Source organism: Parasteatoda tepidariorum, chromosome 4, assembly GCF_982258835.1.
Source record: "Parasteatoda tepidariorum strain Cologne lab strain chromosome 4, Ptep-v5.0, whole genome shotgun sequence".
Taxonomy (NCBI): domain Eukaryota; kingdom Metazoa; phylum Arthropoda; class Arachnida; order Araneae; family Theridiidae; genus Parasteatoda; species Parasteatoda tepidariorum.
Genome location: NC_141758.1, coordinates 82920463 through 82942915, shown reverse-complemented (window position 1 = coordinate 82942915; position 22453 = coordinate 82920463). Strand labels below are relative to the sequence as shown.

Sequence of the window (22453 nt, the reverse complement as noted above, 5' to 3'; positions counted from 1 at the left end):
TGAAGCACACTTGGGACACAGATTAAGTAACATCACAGATTAATCATGCATCACTGCCTGCATTAACTTCAATAACTTCAGCTGTGATTGATGTCTGGAAGTCAATATCTATAGGCACCTATTAGAAACTGGAAAATCTCAGGCACACGTGTCTCATCGATAAAAAATGCGGGACCACAATCATGTTAATACACGAGTCAGAGCTCTCCGAGGCCTTACTGCGGGATACTTTTTGTCAGAAAGTGTATTGATCGTATCGTAAATGAGTTACGTGCGGAAATATAGTAAAAATAAAATATTTTAGAATGATTTTTGTATATTGTCCTACTCATAATTTACAATCTTTTTTAGCGCTTGTGACTCCAGTTTACGTCAGTATTTTTTATTCGGTTGAATGCCTGATTCTCCCTTCTATTTTGCTCACAACTGCTGTATATTTTATTTATTTTATTACCTTTATAGATAATAATCGGTTTTCGGAACAGTTTGAAGAAAGCTGTATGAATCACTGTGGCAGAAAGTCTTGCTTGTAAGTAATATTAATCAACATAATTAATTTTTGTGTCAATTACTTCATTATTACGCTTTGTTTAAAAATTGTACGTCGCTAAATACAAACTAAAATTGATTCTAGATTTGTTTAATGAATATCAAAATTAATATATAAACTGATTTCCTTTTGACCCCTGCAGGACCGACGGAATGAGAAAAGAGGAGCTTCTCCAGACTCACACATTAACCCCTTAACGATCGGTTAATTTTCAAGCAAACTGCCATAAAAGTGCCTATTTTTTTACATATCACGAATACACGTCTTTGATTAGTGCTGACATCTAGTTTAAAATAAACTAAGTATCTACAATTATCTTAAAAATATCCTGGTATTGCCATCTGGTGTGTAAAATGAGAAATAAAATGTTTTCCGGACAAAAGAAATTAATTAATTTTATTCTTATTCGAACGTTACTACTGAACACTCCAGCTCGGAAATATCACGGGAGCGAGAAATAGAGGGCGAAACCTCACCCCGTCATTTTTACGGGAGCGAGAAGGAAGGGGTTTAGGTAGTATACTTACGAAAAAGCTTGTATACGTTTGTACCCACGAGTACGAGAACACCGTATTAAGATTACGTTATCCTTGGCCGTTACAGTCAGAAACGCTTGTTTTGTGTATAATACCATCGGCCGTGAAGGGAGCAGCGCTGGATCACGTACATGTGATCACGTATATGTGATTACGTATATGTTGTTAAGGGGTTACCTGAGGTAAATTGAAGCGAAAAATAAATTTGAAATTAAAAAAAGCTTCGTTTGCTTTATATTTGGGATAGCTACGATTTCCCTATGCAAGATGGCAGCACTTGAATGAGGAAACAGAAAAAATTAGTATTAGTAAAAGTTTGTTGATTAAAAAAAATGGAAAGTAAATTAGTGAAAGAAAAAGGAGAACCACTGTAGTCCTAGAGGAGGACAGTGGTCAAGGGATGCAAGTTAAGATATATTTGTGGCCGACACCTGCATTAAAATGTATTCTGTTCTTAGCATCTGTTCTGTTGATTTCTATTCCTCAGTTTGCACGTTTCTCCGCCCCCCCCACCATTTCCAGTCATCTACTTTTTTGGCTGGCAACTATGCTTTTTTTTATTTCTAGGTTTTACTTTCCTCGTATATGTGATGTCGTCTGTCAAGGAGCATCGTGTTTTTATTTATTTTGAATATTTAAGTTTTTATAATTTTTTTAGAGTATTAGTTCGGTTAGTTTCAAAATAATTTATATTCCGTGATTTTTTAATTACCGTTATTATAAAAAAAAAATTTAATTTTAAAATTTTTTTACTCGGAAGTCGTTTTTTTCATGAGACATTTCTAATTAAATGTCGGAAATCTGAGTTATATACAATAACAAAAACAAAATAAAATTAAGAGCTTTAATAAAACATTGTTTTTCTTATTATTTCAGTGAGAGAACATATGAAGTGGAAATATTAAATAAAGGCCAAATAACGGTATGTTATTAAATGCAAATAAAATAATTTGATTTATTTAAAAATATTTGTATTGCTACGCATAAAATAGTGGAGGGTTTGGGCACTTAAAGCGATAGAGAATCGAATTTAAAAAGATTGAGAATAACATAACAACCAAAGGTAATCGTAATCCATTACATTGTGAACTGGCTGCAATATTAGTAGAGCAAGTGAGAAAGGCGATTGTTTATTTATTTACATTTACTTTGAAAATCCTCCAAAACTGAAAGATTTTTGCCACGCTGCAATAAAAAGTTGAACGACTAGTTAGATTGTTAATCGTTTTCTTTTATAAATTTAATGGAATAGTGTTGTTCGCTGCAATCGTTTGATTATTTATTTTACTTTAGTTCTATAAAGTGCTTAGATAATAATTCTTTGAAGATGCCGTGCGTTGCTGAAAACAAAAGTGGAGTTAATATCTCAATTTTTTGTCCTTCTGAAATTTATATTTCTGTAGAATAAAATACGTATTTATATGAGTGACATGTAATAATAATATTTTTGAACTAATAGAAAAATAAATACGGTTAATCGCTTTTGCTTATCGATAGTGTATAAATGCTATTCGATTAAATAATAGTGTAGATTAGTTCATACAATAAAATAATTCAGATACCCTTTTTACGAACAATAGCGCAGTAATTTAGGATTAAAATAATGTGGAAAAAATGTTTCCTAAATTTGTTTCCCCAAAAATGATCTGTTTAAGGAAATTTCAAAATGTACACCGAAATCCACGTAATTCAGTTTTGATTTAAGAAATGTTATTAAAATAGAGCTATAAAAATACACAACTTTTAAACTATAAATTATAGAAAAATATTATTCGTCTCTTTTATAAATATAATGATACAGAAGTAAGCCAGAAAGACTATGACATAGAGACACGAAATTATAAAACGTAGAGAGTCAACTATTCAAATCTATTGTATCAACTAACCCAATTGAATTAGATGACGTCAGACATGACGTCAGACATGATGACATCAGACTAGATCGTCATTAAGTGTTATCGTCCATGGTGTTATCTAAACACTGCCTTGCTATGCTTCTTAACACTGCTTTCTTCAACAGTGTTCCGACAGATATTGTTTAAGTGCAAGCACTTAATTATTTATTCACGAACTATTATGAGCATACTTATTTTATTTCAACAGTAACAAATATTCTAAAATATGCATCTAAAGGCCTGGTTTCTTAGGACAGGACGCCGTCAGCTGGAAATCAGCGCTAACCTCTGATTGGTTCATTTGTGAGTTTGATAGTATACGTCATCGAACGCTCATCTTGAACTACAATTGCCGTCCAACTCAACTGCAGTTGGATTACAACGTGACGTTAACCACAGAAGCAATGGCGGACAACATCCAACAGCACATTGAAATCAGCCCAGATTTTGATTTTGACATCAAACATAGCTTCCTCATTAAACATAGCACTCTTCATTTAGCTCAGCCATAATGTGTTTTTTCTTGGACAAAGTCATTATTTGCTTCCTAAAACACTGGTCGACAATAACAAAATCAATACAAATTCAAAATAAATATTTGCTTACGTTATTAAGGCATGCGCAATGAGAGATAATGTCTGCGTTGGACCGACTGCTCACGCTGAGCTAACAAAAAAGTATTTTTTTGGCGTCAGCTCTACGTCAACTTTCCGCTGACGCCCAGATAGGGCGCTAGTTCTAAGAAACCAAGCCTTGAGCTAACAAACCAGTATTTTGTTGGCGTCAGCGGGACGTTGACGTCCCGCTGACGCCCAGATAAGGCGCTTGCCCTAAGAAACCAGACCTTAAGAGGCTATTAGTCACATTGATTGCATGAAATGTTTGGCAAAAAGGTGTTATTCTTAATTTTCTCATTGTCTTTTTGCAATGTTTAAATGAATTTTTTCAATTTCAGTGTCGTTCTTCGAAATTTGATTTGCTGCCTGGTGGTCTGGAATCAATTTTTTGCAAGTAAGTTTTTTTCAAGCTACCTAATAAATGAAATATTTTCAGGAATGAAAGGTTTGTCAGCAATATCATCATAACCATAATCAATTTTATCATAAACATAATAAAATTAGAACCATCAAAACAGACCGTCAATCTATAGTTTGTACTGAGCAGGAAGAATATAAATTTTATTTTTACAGTCATTTTCTTCATAATTCGAAAACTCTGAACATATTCAACCCTCCCAAAGGGTTTACTCTGATCTTTAAGTAAATATGAATTTTACGAACACTAAAACACACTATTGATAGTTCATCTTTATTTTCTTTCATTTAATTTTTCCCTATGTTTATCATTAAATATCATTATTGTTTCATATTTTTATACTTAATATGTAATATAGTTTGAATTTCACACAGCATCCGGTTGTTGAGTCTTAAAAATCTATATTCTGAATGCATTCAAACAAGTAAACTTTTTAATCAGCTTTTCAGTGTAAATAGATAAGGAAATAAAAATTACGCAAAATTATTCAACTCATTATAAAAAAATAACGCAAGGTAATTACTTTGTATGACAGTTTTATGTGATTCTTAACTTTAATAATTTAAATTACTAATATTTAAATTAATTTACAGCGTATTTCGTAATTGTCGCTTTAAACATATTTTTTCAAAATCCTTCTTAAGAGTGAAGATCAAAATATATACACATCTTGTTTTAAAGAAGCTTTTAAATCAATATTTAAGCAAAGAAAAAAATACTTTTGAAATTTTTACACTCCAAATTGAAGAGGCAGTACTGCGAATTAATTTATTAACTGTTGATCTAGTACCTGGGTTTTCAAGTACCAAGATGCAGTGTTGATGATAATAGGGACTTTCAAAATCTACTAAAATACAATCTATTAAATCTAGCAATTTTAAATCTACTATAATATGTGTGCAGATAATTATGCGCAGATGATTAAATTAATACGGTTCCAATAAGAAGGAGAGTGATCGAAAGTTTGATTCCAACGATATTGCTTCACTCTATTAAAAAAGTCTATCTCACAAATTATTAAAAAAGTCGTTTTTGTTTCAATTTTCATTTCTCATTAATTTATGGCCGATTTTTTGCAAATTTTGGATTTCGCAGTTTAAAATTGCATGGTTAAAAATTTATTTAATTTTTTTAAAATTATAATTCAAGGATAATCCGATAGTATAATTTTAAGACAAGCTTATTTGTTTTTGTTGTTTCTTATGTCACTTGCCAATATCAGCGAGCCTGTTTGGTGAAACCAAGTGAACTTAAAAAAAGGGTGCGTTTCTTCTTTTTCAGTGTCTCCATTTTATGGCCAAGAATACGACTTCAGCCACACATACGTCAGAGGCCGTTTATAGTGTGCAGGAGCCCCCACCAGGGGGGGAGGTATGCGCCCACTTAAAGCTTGGGAGGGGGAATTTTTACACTAAATAAAACGAATAGTTTGGGGGGAATTTAGAATTTGCTCAAGAATGCGCCCAAGAGCTTGGGGGGGATGGGGGCCACTGATAGTGTGGTCCCATTCATACATCATTCGTTCATTCACAGATCGTAATTTTGACCTGAACCAGAGAACGATAAATCTCCGATTCAGTACCCCCAGAGACTTTCATTTGTTATGGGGTACATGGAGAACTTAGTGACCGATAGATTTAATGTGCCCCAGTCACCGTTTACTACACTGGGCTAGATGTCATGACGTTTTGGACATGTTACCAACGGCCTACCAACCAGACTATCCCAGTCGAAAAGTTATTTAATTTCCGAAAACAAATTCAGAGATATGATGAAATTGGAAAAAAAATGAATTTCACTTAAAGAGGCCCAAAATATTGATCACTTTGCTTCCTAAGCTATTAGGACCACATTTTTTTGATACGTCTTCCTTCTTAAATGGTCAAGAATTCGAATATGTTTAATAAAATTGAGGCTAATTCTTAGAAAATTACGTTTCGTGTCTGATTTCGAAACATAAAATTTGGTCGGAAAAATGTTTTAAGAATATTTAAGTACGTGAAAATTATTTTTCTTTTTTTAACTTTGTGCAGTAAACAATGCTTGTTTATTTGACAGAGGAAACAGGGTGGGGTTCAAAAATGATTTTTTGAAAGACCTTTAAGTTACAGCTTGCAATCAAGCCAGTTTTAATTTTCTGTTCAGCTGCCTTTCACAACGCTAATTTGACAGATTTTAATAACAATCTGGTTGTTTTTCCTCTTGCTTGAATGTAAATTTAGGGGCCTCCCAATATATTTTTTTTTGTTTTCTTCATTATTTGATGTTCATTCAAAAAATATGAATTGGTCCATGAAGGGCTTACAAGCTTATGAACTATTTTCAAAAATATTGGTAGAGTCTGCGAGTTTACAAGACTTTAGTTAAGACTATCAGTAGAAATTATGGAAATTAGCATTGATATAAACGTTCAACCACTTTTGTCATCTTTTTACTTCAAATTATTACGTTTCGCTGTACCTAATCTTATGTATTTTACAGAAATCATTACGATACATCATGTATATTCATATGACAGTTATGTAAACTTTAATCATAAAGTGAAAACTGTTTTTTTTTTACATAAAATTTAAAACTGCAATAACAATGTTTAATTTATTCAATGTTTAATTGCAGGCAGAACAACGTATCTCTGACGATTACATTCAATCAATTCCTGTTGACGAAAGTGACGTCAGTTCCCAGAATACAAGTACATCATAAACTTTTATGCTTTCTGTTTTCTTTAATCAGTGGTAGTTATCCCGCACGTAGTAAGTCGCATTTCCATCCGCAGTATACTCCGCTGCGCATAATTTGCCCATTGTATTGAAATGAAATAGTCCCCCAACTTAGCTGCCAATAAGTGAGTAAATTTGACATAAAGAGCTAGATTCTAGAGATTTGACTGGTTCATTCCCATCTCGTGGTCTGACCTAGGATTCTGATCGGAATCACACATTCACTGATGACAGATTATTTATCGTAAGAAACTTTCAGCCCATCATAAATTCTCTCGCGTCCGGCCTGGGATTCAGACTCAAGATTTCATGGGCTCTGTCATTGATGACGCATGATTATTTTTCGTGATAATTTTTCTGTTCATGCTGAAATTTCTTGTGTCTGGAATAGGATTTAGAGTCAGGATTAGGTGGTCTCGATCATTTATCACTGATAATTATTTATCATGAAACAGTTTCAGCTCAAGGAGAAATCTCCCATGTCCGGCCTCAGATTCCAAGTCAGAATCAAGTGGACTCGGTCATTTATGACTCACGATTATTTAACATGAGAAATTTTAAGCTCACAAGAAAATATCTCGTGTATGACCTGAGATTCCGAGTCGGGAATATGTGGGCTCGGTCATTGATGATTCACGATTATTTAGCATCTGAAATTTTCAGCTCGTGATAAAATCTCTCATGTCTGTACTTGAATTCCGAGTCGGTATTAGGTGGGCTCGATCATTGATGACTCACTATTATTTAGCATGAGAAATTTTCAGCTCATGATAAAACTCTCGAGTCTAGACTGGAATTCGGAGTCGATATTAGGTGGGTTCGACCGTTGATGACTCATGATCATTTATCACGAGAAATTTTCAGCAGATTATATTATCTTTAAATACTTCCTTATTTCCATCAAAGTAGGGGAATTCAGTACTTTTCATGACAAAAATAGTGAAGAACATGATTAAAAAAGAAGCAGATAGAAGATAAAGATAGAAGGTGAAGAACATGATAAAGAAAGAATGACATAGAAGATAAAGATAGAAGGTGAGGAACATGATAAAAAAAGGAGATAGGAGATAAAGATAGAAGGTGAAGAACATGATAAAGAAAGAAGGAGATAGAAGATAAAGATAGAAGGTGAAGAACATGATAAAGAACATGATAAAGAAAGAGAATGATATGGAATGTATGATTGCAAAAGCAATGAAGACGCAATACATGCTTACAAAGCCAGAAACTGAATAATGCGTGAGATGTTACAATGTATCTTATTACACAAACTTGGCAGAACATCCTGTTTTTCAAAAGAAAATTTTAATGCAGGTGTTGTAATCTGTCATGTTCCTCTTAAATAAGATGCATATGTCAAGAAATATTGTCGAGGATGCAATTTCTACATTGCGTTATTTCTACTTACATGTAAATGTTTGAATAATAGTTCCGTTTAATTAAATATAAATATATGATTCGGAAATAGGTTATCGGTTTTGTAACTTTGAGTATAAAGCCGAGATCTCATATCTCTTCATCAGTGGCTCCCAATTTTTTTCCGGGTATGGAACCCTAAATGAGCAATCTTCTTTCGGTGGAACTCTGTCTTTAATATGAAAGTATATGAGGACAATTGTGAACTTATAACTAAAGAAAGAATACTTATTTAGAAAATATTGACTTTACTTTGAAGGTTTGCGTAGTTATTACCTCTCCATGTGAGCGCAAATGCTGCTTAGTGTCATCAAAAAGTCCTCCAGGAAAGCTAGTTTGTTCCAATGCTTGATCCAGAAGTTCCTGTGTCTTATGGGTTGAGTTCGAAATTTCACGGCAATGGAATTGAACATTATAGTCTTAAACTTAGAATTGGGTCTGCTGTTCAATGCCGGTTGCTATATTAAATGGGAGGAATGAAATTTACATTATCATTAATAATCATCAGTAATCTGAAATTTCGTTTTACGTCTGAAAGTCATATTCGTAGTCCAGGAACAAAACTTTGTCTAATTGTTTGTTTTTGGTGTTTATAAGCTGATAAAGAATAAAAAATAAGCTTGGTCATGATATGAAAACCCGTTATAATCGTTAAAAATGATTGTTAGAGAAACATATTTTAACCCGTTCCTCGTACGGGGTAAAAAATGAAAATAATCAACAAATCGCTACGAAATAATGCACAAAACTAAAAGACTTATACCGACACAAATGTGTTCAAACAATTTCTTTTTTTTTTTTAAATTTATTATTATATGTTTCCCTTCTCGATTCTATAACGTTATTAATTCAAGCAAAACATATTTTTAGTAGTTCATCACATAAAAATAAAAAATAACTTCATTCAGTATTGTGAGGCAAAATGTTTATGCTCGTGGTCAACTCTTTACAGTATTCAGTCGTGGTAAATTTACCGTAATCACCACAGTACCTGTACCACATCATCATTACCCCATGCTTGGAAACACAACAAATTAATGTTGGACCAACATGGATTGATGGTTTTGTTTGATCGCCCAAGAAAATCAATCCATCATGAGCCATCATATTTGAACGGTTTCCAACTTAATGTCCCCTCAAAAACCATCTTTTTTTTTGATGTTACTGTCAATTCTGACCATCAACTAATATTTTTTAATCATTTTTAACTAAGAAGTTACGATAGCTGATACAGTGAATTGAACTTATCCCCATTGAGTGGTTGGTTACGGCTATATAAAACTCTGCAATGACGTGAGAATTTTCTGACAAAAAAAACGTGTTAACTTAATGACAAACGCCATATAACTGGAGTCTTGCAGCACAATATTACCGATATCGAAAAAAATTACATTGAAAAAAATCAGTAGAATTCATGAAAAACCGATGAAAATCAATAAAAATTATTGCCAGCTGACAAAAAGAAATCAAATTCATAATTCAAAGCATTTAACAAAAATATAACGTAAATTACATAAAAAGTAATCTAAATGTGAAGTCATCAGAGCTTTGTTATAATGGATATTTTCATTTTCAACAGGATCTTGAAGTAGCAAGCAATATAGGTGGCTACCTCGGGCTATGGACTGGTATATCTATTCTCCAGTCGGCTGATTTAGTAGTCAGAATCTACTTAATTTTACTTTATACACTCACCCATTCAAAAAAGGTAAATAATGTATCCTCTGTTTCTTTTTTTTTTATAATTTCACTGTCCCATTTATCTGTAAGAAATAATTTTATACAGCATTGATGCATTTTCATAAGTTTATCCAAGGCATGACTCTATTTTATAGATATTTGATACATTTCTATTGTAACTAACATATAAAATGTCCTAAAAAATCCAATCTGTTTGAAAAATCATATAAAGAAAAAACGGGAAAAAGTAGAAGTATATACCCTCGATTATCCTCTTAGTTTACAAAAAAAGTTACAGTTACAGAAAATTACGAAGTTACTTAATTTGCAGTTTTCTGTCCTAAGTCTGGTCACGCCAATTGAGTAATTTTTTTCTCTTTTTCTGTTTTGTCTTAAGGTTGCAATATGTTGTTGCAGCAAATAATTGTTGTTTGAAAAACATTGTTTTATTTTTTTTCTGGGTAAGCAGCACCAACTATTTACGAACTTTGTAATCAGTTTTTAAAGTTATTGAGAATGAGTTCACTGGCTTTTTAATCAGATCGCACCAAATATCGAATTTTTATATCGTTTCATTTTTCTGGCTACCGTAGACTCGGAATTTTAAAAGTAAAATTAGACCACTAAAATAAGGCCTCCATATAAATCTACCCTTAATTAATTATAAGATGTGCTGCACTTATAACCAGAAGCTAAGAAACACACTATTAGAGATAACTCTATAATAAGTAAACCAAACCAAATGAAATTTTGTATAAAATACATCAAAGAGTGAAAAAGATAATGGCGATGAAAAGATGATAGATGATTATAATTGGCATTACAAAGATAATGTCTCATGAGGCAATTGGCATTATGAAGACAATTACTCGTGAGATAATTGACATTGCAAAGATAATGTCTCACGAGGCAATCGGCATTATGAAGACAATTACTCGTGAGATAATTGACATTGCAAAGATAATGTCTCATGAGGCAATTGGCATTATGAAGACAATTACTCGTGAGATAATTGACATTGCAAAGATACCCTCAATCATGAGGTAATTGGCATTACAGTCAGAAACGCTATATAATAAAAGTACTGCTCAGGTGGAGGATATAATATGAGGAATGACCCCCAGTGACATTAATGCAGGTCTGACAATAAACTCTCGGATTGTTACCGAGATTCCTAAATATTTAAGATCCTGAACCTACTTAACGGAGGTGTGGAATTTATTGTTCCAAGACATTAAGTTTATAGTTCCATAGCACTTTTTGACCTTGTCAATAGCATAAGAATTTGTTTATTTGTTTTGTAAGGAATTTGTTTGTTGTTGTATATATATATATATAGCCCCATATTTCCTCTTAATATTAATTTTTGTTATTATAGTGTAGCATAATATAGTACCATACCAAAGGAAATAACTATAGACAAATTAAGGGGCTCACAATTGGGCATAATATGGCTCACTCGAGAAACCGCAGAAATTACTTAAAAGCTTCTTATGAGTCTGGCACTCAGGTGAACCGGTAGGGTTAAGTGGTATGAAGAAACAAATTGCAAGTCCCAAAGGTCAGTGGTTCAAATTCCGGAAGTGGCCAATTTTTAAAATTATACTTAAGAAATATAATTTTTCCTTTTTGGTCTATCATGCATTGCCAATGATCACGTCATCTCGTGTTCATGAGAATTTTTGTCATCATCGTTTTTGTCATTGCTTTATTGCATTTTCATGTAAAATATCACTTGACATGGTGCACTATTCCGTATGTTATCCGTGATTATGTATTTGATATTTACTTTAGGGAATATTTTTCGGATACTCTTTTTTTCTTTTCTTTTCGGAATCGTTCATTGTATACCACTAAAAATGTTGACCATTTCGGAATTTTCACTATTACTGAATACGCAAACTTCTTTAATTTCCAAACTGTTCAACATTTTACACATTTTACACAACATTTTTAAAAATGCTTATGCCATTTGGAAACTATCCATTCCATTATTGTACTTCCATTTTTAAAATGACGCTAACTGTTCACATTTCCGATTTAACCAACATGCACTCAAGGTTTATGTACCACTTTAAAACTATAAAACACTTTTACTCCACATTTTAAATTGAATTTGAAAAAAAAAATTTCAGAAAAGAAATAATAGTCTTCGGCCATTTGAAAGTCCCAAAGGTAAGAAATTGAACACTGAGATGGAGGAAACATCGTCTGCAGTACGGATATTTAAGAGGTCGTTCATTTCTTCAGTAGCAGATGTCGCAACGTCGAAGTCCATGAAAGAAAAATGGATAAAACTAATGATATTCGTTTTGAATTCAATGGGATTTCTCTATTTTACTTATCACTTTGCATCGCAATATCTTGCTTACGAAACTACTTCAATTCAAATGAGGGAGAGGCCATTATACATAGACCGTCCTGCAATCACTCTATGTGATGCAAATCGGTAAGTAATCTTTGTATGTATAAACGGCTAGCATAACAGAGTAAATTATTGTTAATTGTCTCCTGATTTCGTAATTTATCCTTGCAATGAAATGACCCGGATGTGAATCCCGGAAATGGCTGGCAGATACGGATTGTGACCCAATATCCTTACCCATAGAGGAGCAGCCAATTGTCTACGTGTAACAGCAGCTCGTTGTTAGAACCAAAATCGTATTCTTCTATCAAGCATTTCGATTGAGCAAAATCAGACAGCTATTGTAGCACGTTATTTACGTGACACTAACGCTGCAAAATGGGCTATAAGCGACGGTCTGAGAGGCATGCATGGGGATGTTGCAAAGACATGCCATCGCAATTCTTATTTGCTGCAAAATGGCTGACTCTTCGATATGGTTGCCCCAATGAACTGCTAGCGAAGTCGAGCTCATTACGTTAGAACAATTTAACGTGGACTGATTCAGCGCAACCTTGGTTTCTCGGCTGTCTGATCAAAGTGGTCACCATTCGCTCACTGACTGAGAGTGGTCTATTGGGAACCGAGTCCTCTGTCCATCATGGGACGAAAGCCAGTTGGTTGCAGTTTATTTTATTTTATCACCGTCGTTGAACAGCCGACCCAATTTCGGGTTTACGACTACTAATGTTCAATTCCTCAGCCTTGTTATTTTGAACCCAATCCAGAAGACAAGGGAAATCCTGGATCAAACACTGGAAGAATTTTGTTTTCGTGGAGGACTTTTTGATGGGTTCAACCCGCATTTACCTTGCATGGAGAGGAGAACCATGAAAACCTCCCACGGTTATCCTGATGGCAAAGGAATTCTAACCCATGATATGTCAACTACAGAGGATATTTTACATCGGCACTGTGATCAGTGCGAGCCGGTTGCGGAATTTGTATCGACCAGCTATCGCTGGGATTTGAACCCGGCTCACCACACCGGTAGACGAACGCTTTATCCCCTCAGCCACCATGGTTCAGATGGTAGTAGTTATAGCTTATGTACGTCACACTAAATTGTACAATGGGCTTTGGGTGACGGTATGAGAATCACACCTGAGGATGATCAAAAAACACACAATCACAATTTCGATCCTCTGCAGAGGAGATGGCACTCTCCCAGCACGCAAAGTTGAGCACTTTACGGTCGAGCACTTTTAACGAGGAGAAATACCGCACATCTTTGGTCTCCTCGCAGGCTGATTAAAGTTGTCACTTACCCACACACTGAGAGCAGACAGTGATGCTTGACTTCGGTGATCTGTTGGAAACCGTGTATTAACGATCAGTCCACTGAGGAACCGAAAATCATATGGATATAACTTAAAGAAAAATTATCTCACCGCATTCGATGCACGCGAGCATGAATGTTTTGATACTACGCATATGCAAGAATCGCATATGCAAATCACAAGCAGTGTAAATTGCCCAACAAGTCAGGAGAGAATCGACAATTTTCTGGAATTCAAATTATAAGCTGCCGTTAACTTTCTTAACTTATATTAGGAACGTTCATGACTTTTGTCGCCTTTTTCTATATTTTTGATAATAGTGCCAACGATCACACCACTCATACGTTAAGGAATTTAAACTACATTACTCTCCTAAGAATCAAATTTTAGAATGCAGAAACTCTGTTGGGTTGCTTCCATGTTTGTGTGCACCCTCCGTAACACTCTGTAAAACATAATCAACATCGAATTTTCTCTCTGGTTTTAATCTTGCCACCTTAAAATTATAATTCTCTTAAATTTATTGTAAATGTTTAATGTTTGTAATTCATGACTTTCTTTGAAGACGAAATAGAAAGATTGTCTGCGAAGAACAGCCACATAAATGTGAGTTTTTCAAGTCTGAGGAAGAGTTTTGCAACAAGTATCAGAGTTATTGCAACTTCGACAACATATATTTGGGTGTAAGTCTTATTCATGCTTTTTTTTTATTGTAAATGTATTTGTATTGCACATCAAGCATGAGGTATAAAGTATTGAAATTACAATGCAAAAACTTTTATGTATCAGATGCGAAGTACAAAGTATTCTTATAAAATTTTGGATTGCATCAGATCTAATATATCGAATTTGTGGCATAAAATATTTAAACAAGTTTTATAGGTACTTTTCTATTTTGCCGGAACTAGCGATAAAGTTGCCAATTCAAAGTCACCGGGGACAAGTAACTTTTTATTTTATTTTATTTTATCTTTTGTTGTGATGCTTCTCTAAAAAGACAAATAAATATATAAAACAACTAAATTTACTTGAGCAAACAAAAAAGAAAAGTACGGCTTGTTATATGTATATTGTTAAAAAATAAAATGAATCAGATACGAAGTACAATAAGGTATTCAAGTTAAAAATTACTTTAAAGGAATTTTTGAGACGTGGGGGCTCAAGGAATAATATAGCCTTCCAATGAGGTAAACCGGTTTCAAATCTCAGCGATAACTGGTTTATACGAATTCCGCACCCGGTTCTCACTGGCCCCAGTGTTAACGTAAAATATCCTCAGTGGTAGACGGGTCATGGGTTAGATTCCCCTTGACGTCAGGCCAACCGTGGAAGATTTTCATGGAGCTCCTCCTCATGTAACGCAAATGAGAGTAAGTTCCATTAAAAAATCACAGTCATTATTTGTTTTGCTGGAGAAATTAATTTCCACATTATGTTCAAAAGGGTTTGGAATAAAAAATTGACTTAAACCTGATGAATTAATCAGAAATGTTTATTCGTGGTTGCATGACCCAGTTTGTTATTCTAAACCATTTTTTTCGAATTTGTTAATTTAGTCTTTATTTTCTTGTGCCTTTCTTTACAGCGAATTTTTATTTTAAGAAATGCTGTAAAATTAATAAATACTTGCAATTTCGGTAAGTGTTATATAAATGCTCTTTTATTTCCTCTAAGAAATAATGTACGTCGAAAATATGTTTAATTCTTCCGAAGTGACATCACTGTTTTACGACTGCACATTAGCGTGCGAAAGAGTGACCAAAGTGATAAATTATGCTAGCTCAAATATTAGTGATACGTCACTCTAAATACGCATTTCCTGTTAACGCACAGTCACAGGAGCATTCAAAAATGCATCGTTTGACAGACCGCGAAGATTTGTATTCATCAAATTCGAAAAATTAGTTGTGTTAAAACACTGTTCGTATACTAAAGTAACGTAAAAAGTAATTGCTAGGAATCACTACAAACTGCTTTTTTTGTATAGCACACTTCTTTTTTTTAAAAAAAGTACCACACTACACTACAAACTACGAAAAAAGGTAACGACTACAGTAGTTTCACTACTTAGTGCTCTTCTTCCCACCACTGCTCGCAGATAATCCCTCCAAAACCTTACGCTTTGTGTGAATTTTATAATTCATATGATATTCCTACATAATTATTCATATAATTTTTTACGGAATTAATCAAGTAGTAATTAAGTAGCGTGCTACTTCTGACCACTGATCACAGATAATCCCTGCAAAACCTTACGATTTGTGAGAATTTTATAATTCATATGATATTCCTACCTATTTATTCATATAATTTTTCGCGGAATTAATCAAGTAGTAATTAAGTAGTGTGCTACTTCTGACCACTGCTTACAGATAATCCCTGCAAAACCTTACGATTTGTGCGAATTTTATAATTCATGAGATATTTGTACGCAATAATTCACAATTTTTTTTACGGAATTAATCAATGCATGGTATAAAGCGATAATAATACTTTATAATATACCACAAAATCGCATGATTCTTGTATACCTAAATTTAAGAAAATAATCTACGCTGTTTTTTGGAAGGAAAAAACTGTCAGAAACCAAGAGTGTCATTCAGCATTTGTCCCTTTTTTTACAGCTAGCTTCTCCAAGACTTTATCCCTCGTAAGTCTTGTGAAATTTAATCTTCGCTTAATGTATTCTGCAATAATATTTTGTATTAGAATAATATATCGCTTAATTGCGGGATTATGAAATAATGAAATTTATGAAAAACTCAAACCAGCGTTTATTGAGAGAAGTAGAAAGATCTCAAGTATTCATAGTGATACGATACAAAGCATTAGTTCGTAAAACATTTAGTATACAATCAATTCTATCCAAACCTTATCAATGATAAAAATTTTTACACGTTATATTTTCCAAAGTGCAGGATATATCACATAATTCGCGATCGCAACGCTCGAGTACGCAGTCTAGCGGGAGCCTGTAAATATCAGACATACTTTTTATCACGTTTTCATTTAGTTCCATCGAAATCATTGACAGAATCAGACGCCATTTTTTTGCAGCAAATAAGAAACAAAATTTCCCTAAGGAAAAGGCCGAAGAACTTGTAAAAAATCTCCAGAATATTAGTAAATCTTTCAGGAACAGAACACGCCAAACATTTGAAGAAAAATTCCTCAATAATTTTTAATTTCTATTATCAACAAACTTGCAACTGATGACTTCCGATATCAGGTACTGTTACAGATGTGTGTATTAAGGTAAAATGCATTTCTTCTGTCTTCAATTCATTACGAATTAAAGTGAAATCAGCATTGCTTTCGTCATTCCAGTGAATAAATATGAATTCAGAACATACAGAATTGTAATAGTTATAGCATATTCTTCTTCGTTATAGAATAGTATATATTTCTGTATCCATATAATTCGGAAAACAACAATAAAAAATTATCCAAGTTACTTGAAATAGTGCCATTTGTGCTGATTCTTAATTCATTTTAATCGTTTTCTTGGTAAGTATTGTTTAGTTTTGAAAGAATAAGTTCAACTAGAATTCAGCTATTCTGTTTTTAGCTACATATTCAAATTAATATCAATTATAAAATTTTGCTGTGTAGTATGTTATCTAAAAGTAATGAAGGGATAAACTATGTATCTATTATTTGAGAATAAAGTTTTCAAACAAGGAACTTATCATTTTGGAATTCTCCGGGAATTATAAATCAGGTAAGTGCAATGATTTTTACAATAAAAAATTTGCTTGTAAATATTTTTTTTTCATTTGATGATGGTTCTCTATAGAATGGTTTTTTACGTCTGATTAAGAACTGTAAGAATAATAAAAAAATAAACAATATGAAAGTTTTTATTTCAATGTAAAGAATTCTTAAAATCGTTTTTTTATCCTAAGAATTCTTTATTATCCGTTTTTTAGTTTATAATTTTTTGATAAAAATTGTTCTCAAAATACATTTTTTGAAAAATTAAATAGTATAACATTATGTGTTTATGTATACTTCTTGTATATTCCAATGTTTGAAGTAATATGATTCAGAAAAGTATGGAATAAAAATTCGGTACTTACGTATTAACGCCACCGCCGCTACAGATTTGGCGGTTTTTAAGTGCCGCTAATCTACACTTAAAATTTTTGCGACAATTCATAAAATAAAACACTTTATTTAAAATCAAAATAGTCAATCGGATTTCGGTGGAAAAATTAGCCGATATAGAGTTTAGCATAGATTCAAAACAATCATATCGCCATATGAACCCTGATAAATAAGATTCCAAATGAAATAACATTTCCAAAATGTACGTTTACCAAGATAAAGTTTTATGTTGTGGGAATTGGTACATTTTCGTTTTTTCTGTAAAATATTTTCGTCCTGAAAAAATAAAATTGCATCTTGTTTTGTTTTTGGAAAATCCCAAAGACGAATTTTTGTAGCACTAAAAATGGCGACAATAAAGAATTGTTTTTTTTTTATGTTTCGTCAGCATTCTTTATTTTACGTTTCTTAGTTTCTAAATAATGATTTTTATTGAAACTTGAAATTTTTTGATAAAAATTGCTGTCAAAAAACTTTGTTTACAAAATTAAATTTCATAAAATTATGAGGCTTATGTATACTTTTTGTTCATTTTAATTTTTGAAGTAATATGATTCTTAAAACTATAGAATGTAAAGTTTAAATGGGCTTTTCATATTATATCATTAAATTTAGTAAAACTATTTCTCGGGCATTAGGTTTTAACTCTTATAAGAATATACATATTTTTTTCTGTTAATGTACAAATATTTTTCCGATGTGTTTTGGATATTCCTTCTCTAATAAAAAGAGATACCATTTTGTTTTCATTTGCATAAGAAAGAATATCAAGCATTTTTCTTTTTTAAATTTAATTAGCCACAATAAAGAAGGAACGTTGCAATGCTACGTGCTACATTAACGACGTCTCTAGAGTAACTGAATGACTGTTCATATAGAAATCGCAGGTATTAGTCTCATACAACAACGCTCCCTATAGTTCGTTTAGATCGCGAATTGTACTGATCCCATACATTAATTTACAGAACAATCTCACTAGATAATAAGTATCCTTCGAGATATTTATATAAAATAAATATAATTTTCCAGAAAAATGAGAAAGAAAAGCAGCAAGCACCAAAAGATTCGTAGACCAATTGTTCATGACATTTGCTTTACATCTGATTCCATCCATATCTTATTATTCATAAGGTTTGTGTGCATAGCATGTTAAAAAGCATGATATAAACTGGTATTATTCATTTTATATCATAACTATTGTTCATAGCACCTCTTTTAGATCTAATTCCATCCATATCTTATTCATAAGGATTGTGCGCATAGCATGTTAAAAAACATGATATAAACTGGCATTATTCATTTTATATCATACCTATATCATAATAAAAATATCATACTTTATAATAACTATTATCATACTATATCATAACTATTCATAGAATGTTAGAAGCTATATTAATTTCAAATAGAAAAAAATGACATTATTTTGATCTTTATTTTTCAGGTTTTTAAAGACAATCCAGTATGTCAAGATGATTGCTATAGTTGGAAAAGAACAGTTGACGAATTTAAAAACCTTATATGGAAACAAAATGATAAAAATTTGTTGTTAAATTATTATGAGCCAAGGTAAGGATAATTTTAAGTGTAGGAAATGTTGAATAATATTAATACCCATGGAAATACTATTTAATGATCATTTTTGAAAAATATTCAAAGAACATTTTTCCTTATAAATTTGTAAAATAGCGATGCTGTACAGCGTAATTGCGCTGTAAGTCGCTTTTACCATTTTTCCTTTGTCTTAGCTTCCCATTTAGCTGAGTGATATAGTTCAGCCTCTGGCTGTACATTTCTATACGCATGAAATTCGTGTTCCACCCCAGAAGGTACAATTAAGTTGTGCGATTACGAAGTTGAACGGCACCGTATCACAAGAAATAACTTATGAGTCCATAATATTTGAAAATTTCATGTTTATTTCATTGGCTATATATGGCCGAAACTCATTTTATTTTAACTAAGTAGAATTGGTTACCCGCAAGTGACGTCATCGTATTTAAATTGGGGCATTTGTCGATTCTGAAGCCAATCAGTTTTTATACACGCACGTGACGTCACCTACAGCTATCCTATAAAATCTGGTAAAAATCCTCGAGTTTCAAGAACCCGACTATAAGCACGTGAAATTTTTTTACGTCGCTTGAAATAGATTATTTTATTAATATGTTTTCATTTTGGTATCTCTTGATAACTATTTCCAGTAAACATTTTATTTCGGTAATAGCTCTAAATGTGTGGGATTTACAAAATTAACATAGCTTGAAATGCTGGTTTAAAAAAGGCGATCGCTCAATATACCTATTAAACTTTTGTTTATGGCTGGGCACAATAAGCGGACCAGATTGTTTTCATAATACTAAGTACCGTTAGCAAAAAACTAATGATGCTAGATTTAGCACAAGAAGTGCATGTTCAATGTAAACAATGAACCCAAATTCTTGATAGCTATGTTATTCTTGAAAAAAGGAGCCTTATTAATTAATATGAAAATATACTTAGTTATTTTAGACGCTACGAATATTTCTTACTCTCTAGTTAAAGAATTTAAAATAAATTTTTAAAGTGCACAAAAAGGAAAGAAAAAAATAAGGAACTGAAATGCTATGACCCTGGAAAGCAATATCTTTCATCTAAATTTAGTTGAATTATTTTTATTGCTCGAATCTTTACCACAGATTGCTTTTTTGAAACAAGAATTTTAAGCTATATCTATTAAAGAAAGAGTTCGTGGACGCTAGAGCTGCATCATATTATACATGCTAGAAATTTCTCTCCCCAAGAACACAAAGACAGGTAAGGACGATACTCTGTTATGAGCCTTGAGACGCGCTGGCTTTCGCTTTCTGCATCTTTGGCGGCAACAATACAGAACATGTGATCACACTTACGTCATTTCATAAAAGATGAATTTTATGTACGTTATTTGTGCAACTGTTTTAAGACGAGTTCCAAGTAGTCAGACAATTCGCCTGCTGGAAACCACCAACCGGGTACCTTTAGAGGTCAATGAAATGTGACTGTATTAACATCATTTCGTAAGCTCTGAATTCTATATATGTTACTTGGGCACTTGTTTGAAGTGATTAAACAGGCTCTGACCCACCTCTGGACACTTTTGAAGTTTCCAATCTCAAACCGGGCAGCTCCAATGTTTATTACTCCCTGTTGAACCCCTTTACAGCTTAAAAAATTGCAATCGTACTTTTGCCATTTTACAAAATCTGAAGTAATCAGAAGTAAATCAGAAGTAATCAGATCAACATAAGTTCTGATCTGCAGTGACAACGTCAGATACTTATAATATGTGCTGTGCTTTTTTTTTTACATTCTTACCTTAATGTATAAAAAAATATATTTTTATTCTCTTTAAGATTCTATAACCGGGTGCCATTTATCAACAATGAAGGGGAACCTGCAATTTGCAGGACTTATGGATTAAAGCATGGTCTAACATTTTGGACGAATTTCAATAGAACTATTATTGATAGAAGTATAAATAAGACTATCGGGACAAATGAGACTACTGTACAAACTTTTAAGGGTAAATGAACAAATATATATTTATATATATAAACTTGTTCCTCTTTTCTTATAGCAATGTATTTAACTCGTGACTTTCTCCTGTCACTTTGTGTTTCGACAATGAGACAATATATATATATATATATATATATATATATATATATATATATATATATATATATATATATATATATATATATATATATATATATATATATATATATATATATATATATATATATATATATATATATATATATATATATACTAGAGGGCTCCACCTCCTGCTCGCTACCGTTCGCTGACCCCCGATAATTGCTAGGCAATTACATTTCTGTTCGCTTCGCGAACAAACTGAAAGTCGTTTTCCTGGAGATTAGCTGAAAATTTTTCTGCACCAACATCACATAGAGAGATTATGATAGGATTGTAATGTGTCAGAAGTCCTTGTTATCAGCATTATAAACTTATATAAAGCAATTTTAATACAAACAATAATATAAACAATAATATAAACTTATGCAAAACGAGGAAGCAATATTATTTAACAAATTACTGTAGGGCATTAGCCGGAGATTAATCTCTGTATTCGAAGCACACGTGGCAGAGCCGTGTAACAAATGGCAACTGATGCACGTTAAATCTGTCGAGTCGCAAAGTTCTTCATGTTCCCATTACAAATCAATACCTCTGGGGGTACTGAATTGGAGATTGATCGTTCTCTGATTCAGGTCAAAATTACGTTCCGTCGATAAATGAATGGATGTATGAATGGGTCCGCCCTATAAACTGGCGTGAAGTATGGGTGCGATCGAAGTCGATTCTTGGCCATAGATGGCGTCACTGGAAAACAAGAACAATCGCACCCATCTGCCTAAACAGGCATACGTAAACATCAACTGTACACAATATCTATGCATAATATAACTATATATGGATATCATTATTACGATCACAAAGGATTAAATAGAAGCCGGTGAAAAAGCATTTTATTGGTGAGTTTTTAATTCTAGACACAGTTCGAAGTACGTGTTTACGGAAATAGACAAAGCTCACAGTGTCTGTGTGCAAAAATGGACACAACTCAAAATGCGTGTTTGCACAAATAGGCGCAGCAAAAAAATACTCAAGTTTAACAACTAAACGGGGAATTGTGTGTTTACATTTCCTTACTTCTTTAAATGCTAAGCATAATCATTACGGAACGGAATCCCTTACTTCGAAGAGTCATGGGGGGGGGTGGGAGTGATAGGTATCAGATGATGCCCACGTATTCCGTATTTTAAATGATCAAGTGATTTTTTA

The 22453-nt window shown here is 32.8% G+C and overlaps 1 protein-coding gene and 1 long non-coding RNA gene across 2 annotated transcripts in view; both read left to right on the top strand.

Annotated features, from left to right (window-relative positions):
- Window positions 1-1962: 1962 nt before the first annotated feature.
- On the top strand, window positions 1963-9858 carry LOC139425753 (uncharacterized). Its single transcript, XR_011636902.2, has 4 exons — window positions 1963-2008; window positions 3937-3992; window positions 6633-6708; window positions 9732-9858. It is a non-coding gene; the product is annotated as an uncharacterized LOC139425753 (long non-coding RNA).
- Window positions 9859-11951: 2093 nt separating this feature from the next.
- LOC139425796 (uncharacterized) overlaps window positions 11952-22453 on the top strand; it is a 32166-nt gene continuing 21664 nt past the window's right edge. Inside the window, exons 1-4 of the mRNA XM_087162234.1 lie at window positions 11952-12281; window positions 14082-14199; window positions 19068-19192; window positions 20998-21167. Coding sequence (XP_087018360.1) covers window positions 12028-12281; window positions 14082-14199; window positions 19068-19192; window positions 20998-21167 — 667 coding nt within the window. The 5' untranslated portion in view covers window positions 11952-12027. The remainder of the gene's footprint in view (window positions 12282-14081; window positions 14200-19067; window positions 19193-20997; window positions 21168-22453) is intronic.